The sequence below is a fragment of the Pochonia chlamydosporia genome, chromosome 5 (assembly GCF_001653235.2).
Source record: "Pochonia chlamydosporia 170 chromosome 5, whole genome shotgun sequence".
Classification (NCBI taxonomy): domain Eukaryota; kingdom Fungi; phylum Ascomycota; class Sordariomycetes; order Hypocreales; family Clavicipitaceae; genus Pochonia; species Pochonia chlamydosporia.
This window is the reverse complement of record NC_035794.1, coordinates 4,212,764-4,224,915: the sequence shown is the minus strand read 5'-3', so window position 1 is coordinate 4,224,915 and position 12,152 is coordinate 4,212,764. Positions and strand designations below refer to the sequence as shown.

At 50.5% G+C, this 12,152-nt stretch overlaps 4 protein-coding genes across 4 annotated transcripts; 3 read left to right on the top strand and 1 right to left on the bottom strand.

The window, feature by feature from the left end:
* Positions 1-87: 87 nt before the first annotated feature.
* VFPPC_10822 (Zn(2)-C6 fungal-type DNA-binding domain-containing protein) lies at positions 88-1,536 on the bottom strand (the record flags this gene model as incomplete). Its single annotated transcript, XM_018289130.1, has 1 exon — positions 88-1,536. The coding sequence occupies one exon, from the start codon at positions 1,534-1,536 to the stop codon at positions 88-90; it is 1,449 nt and encodes a 482-aa protein (XP_018142807.1).
* Positions 1,537-4,132: 2,596 nt separating this feature from the next.
* Positions 4,133-5,808, top strand: VFPPC_10821 (MFS pantothenate transporter; the record flags this gene model as incomplete). Its single annotated transcript, XM_018289129.1, has 5 exons — positions 4,133-4,255; positions 4,312-4,415; positions 4,508-5,388; positions 5,446-5,612; positions 5,671-5,808. The coding sequence occupies 5 exons, from the start codon at positions 4,133-4,135 to the stop codon at positions 5,806-5,808; spliced, it is 1,413 nt and encodes a 470-aa protein (XP_018142806.1).
* A 956-nt stretch (positions 5,809-6,764) lies between these two features.
* VFPPC_10820 (prolyl aminopeptidase (secreted protein)) lies at positions 6,765-8,138 on the top strand (the record flags this gene model as incomplete). Its single annotated transcript, XM_018289128.1, has 1 exon — positions 6,765-8,138. The coding sequence occupies one exon, from the start codon at positions 6,765-6,767 to the stop codon at positions 8,136-8,138; it is 1,374 nt and encodes a 457-aa protein (XP_018142805.1).
* A 1,904-nt stretch (positions 8,139-10,042) lies between these two features.
* On the top strand, positions 10,043-12,035 carry VFPPC_10818 (flavin-binding monooxygenase-like family protein; the record flags this gene model as incomplete). The annotated part of the gene is made up of 4 exons (XM_018289126.1): positions 10,043-10,076; positions 10,151-10,753; positions 10,818-10,892; positions 10,948-12,035. The coding sequence occupies 4 exons, from the start codon at positions 10,043-10,045 to the stop codon at positions 12,033-12,035; spliced, it is 1,800 nt and encodes a 599-aa protein (XP_018142803.1).
* Between the last annotated feature and the right edge of the window lie 117 nt (positions 12,036-12,152).

The following is a 12,152-nucleotide window of genomic DNA, read 5'->3' as shown; positions in this document are numbered from 1 at the left end:
CATTTTATTTCATCCAACACCGCCCGTCTATGCCCACCAATACCAAGATTTATACCAAAGTAAACACCGCGGGTATCCAACCAGACTTCACTCTGTGCTTCCAGTCAAACCCCTCGCTCTCCATCTCTCTTCGCATTTCGCCAAGCCATCGGGGTACCGTTGTACACCTGCATGGTTGCAGTGATGCCAATAGGCTCGTAATATCTCGCACTGATGCAGAGTGGTAGCATGCATACCAGCTAGGTATGCCGAGACAGCTACGTGAATATAATATATGGAAGACGGCGTCATACGAGCAATCAGTTGACACGTTCGCTCAACTGCCGAGTCCAACGCTCGTTGTACATGCCTGTCTGTAGTACCCTCCAGTTGGGTCAGCATCGCAATTGCAGATGCGCACCTGTTGACATTGGCCGAAAGGCTCCATGCAGACTCATCCGCATCAATTTTGGCGAGCTGTTCCATTGCCATGACACAGCAACTTAATGTATTGCTGGCACCCTCGCCTTTTGCCACCCTGCTGAACAGGTCCAGCGTGTCTGCTGAGCATCCTACAACCTGAAACAGTCTTTGGTCAAGAGTCTGTCGATGCCAGTCATCAAATATAAGTCCCTTGCTCCCTCTCGCAATCGCCCCGAGGGTATCCCACCAGACCAATCTAGCGACAATCTCCGTCAGGCCTGTAACCGTGTGGGAGAGCTTCTCCAGTGCGGGCGGGTCTGGGCAGTGGAAATCCAGCAGGGATTTGGCACCATGGAGGTGCCGCTGCCACTCACCAAACGGGCTGTCGCATACTTCCAGGACGGCAAACGCAGCGATTCCCAGAAAAGCAAACGGATTGGCAGCCTCCAGAGCCTCGTTGAGGCCAACCAAGGCGGCAAGTCGGTGGCGAGCTGTATCAATCGAGTCCCACCCCTCTCCACCAGCCAGCGGCACCGTCGACCGGCCCTCGATACGGGCCTTCATTAGATCGTGGAGTCTTGAGATGAGTCGAACAGCCTCGGCGGAGAGATAATGACCGTGGTCGCCGACTGAGCCGTCCGATGATATGATGTGTTGGCAAAATGCGACAAGACTGGTGATGAAACTGTTTTGATCCGTCACAGGAAGACGGCGCAGCTCCAAGACTGGGCTTTCACTTTTTGCCGTAGCGGCGTCACTAGTCGGGGTTTTTGTGACGTCCTGTTCTGGCGACAAGGTGTTCTTGTTATCAGGTAGTTTTGATCGGGACTCTCTCCGCTGCCTTTTTTGAACCTTGGAGGAGTTGTTTGATGATGAAGCTGAAGCTGAAGCCGAACCCGAACCCGACGCTGACGCTGTTGAGGGTGCAGCCTGGGTATCCCTCGCCAATCGGTCAGCTGCCCATATGACACGCTGGGGATAGCCGCCGCAAGATATCTTGGCCTCAAGACACTGCGAGCATGACGGGCGATTCAAGTCGCATTTGATGTTCCTCAGCTTGCAGCTGTGACAGTCCCGGTCTCGGCGCATCCCACGCGGCTTGCCGCGTTGCTTCACCTCCACCGGTGGCACCATGCCTGAGGGAATACGGGCATCAGGGCACCGCCGGTGGGTTTCGAGGATATTGATGATTGATGCGAAGGGCTGAAGTTGACGAGGACACGACTAATGCCGAGATTCGATATCCATGCTCTCTAGTAGTTTGGTCGCATGCACGCGAGCTGATGACTTGAGGATGGGGAGAGGAACCTGGCGATGAGAAGGGTCCAGTCCAGTCCAGTCTGGTTTGGTGTGGTCTGGCTTGGTGGGCGCGAGACGGGCACTGGCACTGGGGGAGAATAGATTCGTTACTGGAAAGGGAAAGAGGACAATGGTTGTGGCAGGAAAGAGCGGCCGCGGGACCGGTTAAATATGGAGAGAGCACTTGAGAGTGAGCGACTGGAGTGACCGGAGTGAGGGAGAGATGGAGACTGGAGAGGGAGCAGTGAGAGATAAAGGATAATAACGGCTTGAGGGCTTGGGCTTGGGCTTTGTTCGTATGCGCGTCTGGTCTGGTCAAGTCTGGTTGTGGTCTGGGAGTCTGGCTGGGGACCCTCAAATCAATCAAGCCGACCAGCCTGAGCTTGGCCTGGGCTGACCTGGACTGGACTGGGTTGACTGGATTGACTGGATTGACTGGAGTGACCAGACTGGACCAGGACGGAAAAAGACTCCTGGGAAAGGGCACAAACGTCAATTGCTGCGTCCAACAGCCAAAGGCCAACTTCCAACTTGGCCGGTGCGCACTAGACTTTAACGGTTGAAAGTGGCGGCAGCCAGTGAGTGCCAACATCACTGTTGGCCGTGGTCATGGAATGAGCAACCACACATCATCATCCGGGGAAATGGGAAATGGATGCATGAACCGGGTTTACGACGGGGTCAAGGGTGATGGGTGGACGACATGCAGGGAGACCAGATTGATATGACCAGACCAGACTGGACCAAGCATCAATCGGAACGGTGCCTGGCCAGCTTCAGCCAACAGGTTGACAGCACCTGAGTTTGGCATGTTGACCAGGCTTCATGACTACCTTGACCGTTTTGTTGGTGCACATGCATGCTTGACTTTATGAGTGGTGACGAAGCCATCAAGTGGCATGGACCAGACCAGACCAGACCAGACCAGAACAGACTTTTCATCACCGTTGGTCCGCCAACATGAATGAATTGGCCTCTTTCAGCTCTCAGCTTTGACCTCAACTCAAACCAACAACAAGACCCTGGCCCATCGCATTGAAGAGTCAAACGCAATTTGATACTTAAATAACTGTCCGGTCTGTCTTTCTTTGTTGAAGAAACATGCCCCAAGTGACTGGTCTTGCTGGCCTCGCATGCCCATGCAATCAAACGTTTTGGTCCCCTGGTTCATGGCCACGTTTTTTTTTGTTTTAGTTTTTACCCCAGAATGCCCACGTCCATTAATTGATCCATGTCTGGACCAGGGCCAAGTCGGAGGTGCCACTTGCCACTCTGAAAGCTTCAATCCAGTGTTCCATTGCAACGTGGAGTCGCGGCGATCCGAAAGTCGGTACCCCAGTCCGAGTCACACCAGAGATAACTCCGCACTACCTACTCCGTACGCGCGCTAACTTTGCTATTCGGGACAATTCACTAGTTAACTATCCTTAAGTCTTGCCACAAGCGACGGCAATCATCCGGACATGGAGATAGCGACAAGAGACCAGGCTGGAGGCGCCGAGGGAGGCGGTTCAATTGGCGTCAAGTGGCGGTCCTAAATCAGCGCTTCGTTGTAACCGAAAAAGGCATGCTATCAAAATTCCAAGATGACTATCACGCAGCCGTATCTATCTTGAGGATGGGATCAATGTTCGGAATTCAACCGGCTGGCCAGCATTATTTTTTATCTGGGGTTAACTTGAGTCAATTCAATATTCAGATGGGATCAAATCAATGATGGCTCCATCGCGGCCATTCTGCCAGCAGCTTACTGGACATCGGCCATCTCTCCAGCGTCAACTCCAGTAAAGTGTGGGGCAATTTTAGCGACCTGTCCCCTGAGTAGTACCAGATGTCTGGTCCAGTCCCCCAAGACGACAAGACGGTACTCGCTGAAGCCCACTAAATTTGACATTGAGCCCCAGTGCCCAGCCTAGCCTCCAGGCCATCAAATGTCAACTGGTCCCAGTGCCAGCTGGGTCGGGCCAAGTCCCGACGGTGGCCCCATCTGGGCAGACTTCAACAGACCAGACAGGACCAGACATTGATGAATCTCCGCTGTCGTACCGCCTGGCGTCAATCTCCAGTCTTGGCCGTCAAGTTTCAACTGGCAAGTCACCCGAGACATGGATCCCTGCGCATCGCCAATCTTGACCCCAAATCCCCAAACTCCTACATCGCACCTCCAGCCCAATCCTCCTCTCTCACGGATGAGCATAAAAACTCTCTCATCGCCGCATCCACCACGAATCTGGGGTTCTCCACCTGGTCATCAATTGGATATGCACTCGACCGCGATTCCTTTGCTCCGGCATTGATCGTGATTGCTGCCAATTCAGCTCAGCTCAGCTCTGTTCACTTCCTGTCCTGTGTGTCACACGAGCACCAGACGTCAGACACGACCAGTTGACGGCACAGACCATCCACTCGGTGGCACATCATCGTCATCATCATGGGTTCATCACGCTTTCGCGAGTACTTTTCTGTGCATTACCAGCCTGGAGAGCGGAAGCTCATCCAGAAGATTGACTTCTTCATTCTTACCTTTTGCTGCCTCAGTTATTTGGTCAACTACGTGAGTCGCTGCAACCCAGGCCCATTGTTCGAAACGAAAGACTGATCTCTCCATAGCTTGACCGGAGCAATCTTGCCAATGCATACGTATCGGGAATGAAAACTGACCTTGGTTTCACCGGAAACCAGTTTAATGAAATCAACACTTGCTTCACTGTCGGGTAAGACCACATTCCATTCCAAAAGGCAGAGGGGGAGGATCAGAAAAAGATTAGAAGCAGAAAAAAGACTGTAACTGACAATACCCCAACAGCTACGTCATTGGCCAAGTGCCATCAAACTTGTCCCTTCACTATGTCAAACCTCGATTCTGGTTCCCGGCCATGATGATTCTCTGGGGAGCACTCACCATGGTCACCGCATCTGTTCACAACCCTCAGTCCATCATGGCCATTCGATTTTTTCAAGGCATCTGTGAAGCCTCCACCTTTGTCGGCACCCACTACATTCTCGGTGCATGGTATACCGAGCGGGAGTTGGGCAAGCGAAGTGGCATATTTACGTCATCTGGATTGGCTGGCACCCTCATTGGTGGTTTCATCCAGACCGGCATCAACAGGAGTCTCAACGGTCGGCTTGGCCTTGCAGGATGGCGGTGGCTGTTTATCATTGACGGTCTCCTCACTGTTCCTGTGGCCATTTACGGCGTCATCTTCTTCCCCGATACGCCGCAAACGACTACCGCGTTTTACCTCACAGAGGAGGAAAAGAAGTTGGCTGTCTCTCGCGTCCCCGAGGTGCCTGAGCAGTCTCCTGTAACACTCAAGTTCCTCAAGAAGGTCTTGTCATCATGGTATTGGTGGGGGTTTGTCGGCCTGTGGTGTCTCGCAGGCGAGCTAGAAAGCTTCAGTACAAACTCCCTGTTGGCACTCTTTTTGGAAAACCACCCCGTCCACAAGTACACTACCGCGCAAAAGAACAACTATCCCACTGGTGTACCTGCAGTCGGCATCGCGTCGACTCTATTCTGGGCGACCTTGACCGATTTCCTCGGCGGCAAGCGTTACCTGGTTGGATATTTTATTGGCTTGACAAGCATTGCAACCTCCATCATGATCTTGGTCTCTTCGCGTGACCCTACGAACCCACACTCAACAACCGTCACAATGGCCGCCTACTACTGGGCAGGTTCTGGTGAGATTCTAGACATCCCATACCGTCAATGATCGTCGAGAGTTAACACTTGTATAGTCTACGCCTGCCAAGCTACATTTTTTGCCTGGTGTAATGATGCCATGAGATATGAACAAGCCACTTTCCGCAGTGTTGTTCTAGCTGGCATGAACCTTGGAAACAATGCCGTCAACGCCTGGTGGAGTATTATCTTCTATGGAGTATCCATGGCTCCGTGGTTTATTGTACGTCAAACTACCCCTTCACCTTCACAATCGATCTCGGCTAACTCATACACTATAGCGAGGTATGTGGGCAATGATTGCGTGCTCAATTGCGCTCATTATTTGGACCGTTGGTCTGTCATGGAAGGACCACAAAAACAAGAAGAGCTTGGTCGTCGAGGTTCATCATGCTGAGACGAAACTTGAAGAACCTTAGAGCGCATTGAACTTAGGTCCGGTGTATATATAAATGTATCTCTTCCGTGTTATCAGTTGGCATATGTGTAATTTGAGTTGAATAAGACTACTTAAGACTACTTAAGCATAGTTGACTCTGCTCCATGATGATTTTGTGCCTTGTGAAGTACTCGTCCGGCCGCACTAGCTTTTCAAAGGCTTCAAATATGCCGCTAGATGCTTGGCATCTCTAGAATAACTAGTCTTCGTGCTGGTTTGTCCCAGTTCAGCATATTTGTTCTCTCCTTTCTTGTCGCATGGCCGTGGTGGGAGAAGTGGCCACCACCCGTGGTTGACCACGATACCGCCAAGCCAGATTCGTTACCATCGCATTGCGTATTACGCTAATTGCAGTGTTGCATTGAATACAAATCCTCAAAGAAGCTTACATAAGGCTATTTGTACCGCATTACCTCTTTTCGTAGTCGCCGTGTGAGGCTGGCGATTGTGCGTCATCAGCGTTACTGCAAGACAAGACGTCGCGAAGTTGCAAACACTCTAATTTAGGATTCATGCACCAACAGCGCATGTAACCGATGTAACTCTGTTTTATGCTTACATAGCGGACCAGTTTGGAAGGCTCAGCGTGACTCTAGTTAGGAATAGGAAATTCGCACAACGACTCATCCGAGCTGAGCTGACGTCCTCAACACAGCCCATCTTCTGGTGGAACACTTGCACCGGGCCCGGGCAGCAAACGGCACGACCTCTGGATTGTCTTCAAGTGTTACTTGTAAATGTATCGTCGGTTTGAACTGTACGCGAGCTCCGTGATTGTTGTGGTTTGTCCGACGGGATCGCAATGAATCCGACGATGCCGGGCTTCAGCTGATTCAAATGTATATAAAGCTCGAATGGGAGTTTCATGTAGGCTGTCGCAGAGAATAACGATAAAAAGCATATTCATACCAAACAAGTTAATCTATAATTCTAATAATGCGGCACATTGTGTATTTCTCTGCCCTTGTGGCAACAATCATTGCACCTCCTGTTTCTGCTATACAAGTTGCCAACTTTCCAGTGACAAAAGATCTAGCCGAATCATACGGCTGTGGGGAGGACTGTCAGAAAGTTCTTAATAAGACCTTGGCCATTGACATCTCTACTGTTGGAAGAGACTTTGATGTCGACTTCTACAGTACGGCTGCCAACTTTACCCATTCGAAAGCCGGCGACCTGCTGAAACTGACGCCCTTGGATCCCAATTCACTGGATGACAGGGCTGGGACAACGGTATATCGCATGCAATATTCTTCCAAGGATCTGGACGGCTCGACTGTCCCCGCGACAGGATTCATCGCCTTTCCATACACCGCATCATTCAAGCAGCGCGGCGGTGACACCCGCCACCATGATAAATACAGGGTCGTCGCCGTCGCCCACGGTACGATTGGCACCCAATATGGCTGCGCGCCGTCCAACGGACCAGGTCTATTCGACTATGACACTTGGAAACCATTACTGGAACGAGGCTACGCTGTGGTTGCCACAGATTATGCCGGCCTTGGAAACAACTACACATCTCACAAATACCTTAGCTTCAGAGCTCAAGCCAGCGATCTATATTACTCAGTAGTCGCAGCGCGTCAAGCATTCGGCGGAAGCCTCACCAAAGATTGGATGAGCATTGGCTATTCCTACGGCGGTGGCGCCGCGTGGAAACTCGCCGAAAGCCAGTACGTCAAGAACGACGAGAACTATCTGGGAACCGTGGCAGTCGGGCCAGTGATATCTCTCGACATGGTGTTGGATAAGAATGCGAAACGAGACATGCTGAGCCATTTGCCATTGGTGGCACCGGCAATAAAGGCGGCAATCCCTTCATACAAGGAAAATATGCTGTCCGACAAGATGCGAAAACGGATGGAGCTTGCAAACAAGGCCCAGGTATGTGCTTTGAGTGTCCTTGGACTGTCTCTAGACTTGGCCTTGGAGGATATATACTCCAAAGAAGGGCTCGAGAAGGACAAACCAGTCCTTCTGCAGTGGGTTAAGGATAATTCCCCAGCTCAGGGCGATAAGTCCCCGGCACCGATTCTTTTAATTCAAGGCCTGAACGACACCACCGCTCCACTCGAAGTTACTGAGAGAGCTTGGAGGAATACTTGTGCTAGCGGAAGTGAAGTTCACTTGAGTCTTTATTCAGGCATGGATCATTCGCCAGCGGCGTCTGCAGGCGGACCCGAGTTTATGAGTTGGATTGACGATCAGTTTTTGAAGGCCAAGGGCGGCAAATCAAACTGCACTAGAGTCACGAGAGAGCCATTTGACGCCAAGTATGTAAAGGCGCCGCCTGAGGTGAGCTGGTGAGGTATCTCTTTTGGTAACTCGCTTGCCAAGGTGTCAGATCCAATGTGATACCTCCCCGGCCGTCAGTTGGGGAGGATAATGAAACCGGCTTGACGTATGCGTCTCTTTTTCTTTGAACATAGAAGATCTGCATATATAGTAATTAATACAGTTCCATCCCTTACCCGTTTCAAGCTTTCAGGCGCGTTATGATTTCTCCGAGTTGCGTCATGAAGACAACAAGGACAAAAATTAGTTTCGACGATTCAGCAGACTAAACTAGAACGATGCAACACCGATCCGCAACTCTCAAAAGCGCGGCCAGTAAGCTCTCCAAGTTTAGAATCAGCGTCATCTAATCGGTCTAATCGTCTCTATTCTGCACTGGCCCTAAGCCATCTGAGCAAGTGGCTGGTGGATTAAATGCGCATGCGATTTCGCTAAGATGCTGTTGAGTTAGGGTGGTACGAGTGCCGTCATTATATATAAACATCATTGATGTCCGCATTCCAAGGTCATTCCGCCCAGCTCACACTTTGGTGTTACACATCGACAACTGTGATAATCCCAGGGGCTCTCAACACATCAACGTCAATCCCGTCCACCAGCTGTCATGCTCGCCCTCCACCTTGCTCTCCTTCCGGTTGTCTATGCATCTGTTAACTGCCGGGGCAGCGCAGTTTGTGCCACCGACCCCGGTGCTTCAGTTGAAACCATCCACTCTCAGATCGAGGCCCTAGTTGCACAAGGAGGCGGTGACAGGAACTTCGATGCACAGCGTAAGGAAAAATGAGCCATCAGGCTGCGAATGAGTGATGTTTAGAAGACTAAAAACAGTTACTAATCGAGAATCAGAGCCAATTGCCTGCTCACAAGGACAAAATGGCAGCTTCTGCGCCTTCTTCCAAAACACGTCTGGTACAGGTAAAGAGGCGGAAGTGCTTGTCTCGCAACTCCTCAGACGTGGATGCAAACGTTGTGGCTCCGTCGCAACTCAGCCCGGGAATGACCTGTCGAAAGGTGCGATGACTGTAAACTTCGTCAAGGACCCGTGTTGCAAGGGTAATTGCTTCTGCTGAGAGACCTGGTGGGCATCAAAAAGTGGAAATCTTTTCATAACGAGCGACGGGCCTTTGATGGCATGTCGCTCGCCATGTCGCTGTGTTGTAGAACAGAACCCCATGAGTGGGCACTTATGATAACTTAGACGTTCAAAAACTGCAGAATTGTGACAGAAGACCCCAGGTCATCTAACCCATGATATAATATCCAGCTTTGCACAAAACCAGTTACCAAGTGATTGAACACAATTGTGCGTATATGGCCAACCCATGCTCAAGGTGGGAATTCTCTCCACCATTGATAACCAACTCCTACAAGGGCACGTTATTACACTCCGTTCGTCAATATTTGGGCCGAGCAGTTCCATTATATTGCAGATCGGCGCATTCATCTTGCCCTGGCGGTTAGCATGTGAACCCTTGCTCATTTTAGCCACATTACTCAGACACACGACTGACAACTGGTGTCATGTACTCACCAAACAAGGGTTATCTATCATGCGTCGTATTTACTACGTATATGCCGCTTCGCTGGCAGCAGTCTTGCCTTCGATCAATTGCAATCTTGCAGCGCAGACAACGATTTGAACAGCCCCAGAAATAACCGTCTTCTACAGAATTACACATCACGCTGATTCCTGCAACTCACCCGCGGTTGCGACCACAATACACTTGGGTGGGTCGATAGGCTGCCTTTAATTTGTGTTGTCAAGGGTCCAATCTTCTCGCATTTCTTCAGATTCGGCTATATATCTCGTGTGTGTGCAGCTATTCGTCAATCCTAGCTTGCCATTCTTGGCCGCGAAGGACTTCGCAAGCTTTCTGCCAACTGTAGTCGGGACAACTCAGAGCAACCCGATCATCATGGAGAATATGGATTGCGTTGTGATAGGCGCCGGTAAATGAACATTCTTGACCCCTATCCATATTAAGTGCGCAATTGCTCGACCTGAAGCTAATCGGGCGTCTTAGGATTCCACGGTCTGGCGGCCGCAAAACACTATCTGTGCAGTCAGCCAGATCACTCAGTTGCGATACTAGACTCACAAGCATCCATTGGTGGCACATGGGCGGAAGAAAGGCTGTATCCAGGCCTAAAAACGAACAATATGTTTGGGACGTACCAATATCCTGATTTCCCAATGGAAAGTGGGAAATATGGCGCAGAACCCGGCAGACATATCCCTGCGAGAGCAGTCCATGAATATCTCAAATCGTATGCCGACCAGTTTGATCTGACTCAATTGATTCGCCTCAACACAAAAGTTGTTTCCGCGGAGCACCAAGAGATTGACGGAGGATGGATTTTGAACCTTCAATGCAACGGAGAAACGTCTACAATCCGCACAAGGAGACTAATCGTTGCGTCCGGCTTCACCTCTGAGCCAAATAGGGTAAGTTTTGTTGGGCAGGAAAACTTTGGAGGTCGAGTGTTCCATGGACGAGAGTTTCACCAGAATGCAGACACTGTGAAGGCTGGTCAAAGTGCGACAGTTTATGGGTCAACCAAGTACGCCTGGGATGCTGTATATGCATATGCCACCGCTGGTGCAGATGTGCATTGGGTCATTAGAGGTATGTCGTTGGCCGGTGGTTCCTGTTTGAACTCTAAAGGCCGTGTTGCTAACCTTCATATAAGCAAATGGCCACGGCCCATGCTGGATGACACCGCCATATGTGACTCCTCTGAAGCAAAGAGTGGAATTTTTGGCCAGTTCGTTGATCCCATGTTGATGCATCATCATTTGACCACTGCTAATCCTCGATAGACACGAGACTACTTACGTGGTTTAGTCCTTGTATCTGGGGATCCGAGGACGGCCATCCGTGGATTCGAAGACTCCTACATGGAACAATTGTTGGGCGGTTCATCACAAATTTGTTCTGGAAAATTCTCAGCTCTGATGTGTTGGCTTTGTGCAACTTCGATTCGCACGCAGAGACGAAGAAGTTGAAACCTACCCTCAACGCCATGTTCGCCGGAACAAGTTTTAGCATTCTGAACTACGACACGGACTTTTTCGAGTTTGTGCGGAACGGTCAAGTCAAGGTTCACCTAGCCGAAATTGATCGTCTGAGCCAAGGCACGGTGCATCTCTCGGACAACACCTCCTTCGAATCGGAGTCAATCCTTGTGCATACTGGATGGAAGAAAGTTCCGCCCATGAAGTTCCTCCCGGAGGGGATCGAGGTAGAGCTGGGCTTACCACATGAACAAACAGGGCAGCTTGCCAAAGCTGATTTCGGAAGCAATATGGAACTGCTTCAGAGAGCCGATAGAGAAATCTTGTCCCGGTTCCCCCGTCTGCAAGACCAACCTGCTTGCCTTGACAGCTATGTGCCAACCTCGCAGCTTCAGGGAATCGCCAAATCCGAAACCTCAACCGAGTACAACAAACTAACACCATTTATGCTCCATCGCTATATTCTGCCGCCAGCATCACGATTCCTTCGGCATCGAGACATTGCTTTCTGTGGCATGGTGATGAATTTCAGCACGCCAATATTGACGCATGTTCAGAGTCTGTGGGTAGCTGCGTTCATGTCGGGTAACTTGGATCGAGACGTGACATCGAATATTTCGGACCCAGGGGCCTTGGAAGAACTTCAATACCAGACAGTGCTGAACAATCGTTTTGGCAAATGGCGGTACCCCGTGGACTGGGGTAACAAGGCTCCGGCGTTCATCTTTGATGCAGTCCCTTATTACGACATGCTGCTTCGAGACCTTGGGTTGCCATATAAGAGGAAACCGGGACTACTATCAAACTTGCTTGATCCATACGGTCCTGAGGACTACCAAGATACGACAGCGGAATGGCTTGCAAAACACCGACCGTGGAAGCAGACGAAATAAGCCAGCAACTGGAAAGCTGAACCAAACCAATAGCACACTTATAACTTGCATTGCGTCACCGAAGGATTGAATCTAGAACACGCAAAAAGACCAGATGGGCATATAGTGCTACCCATC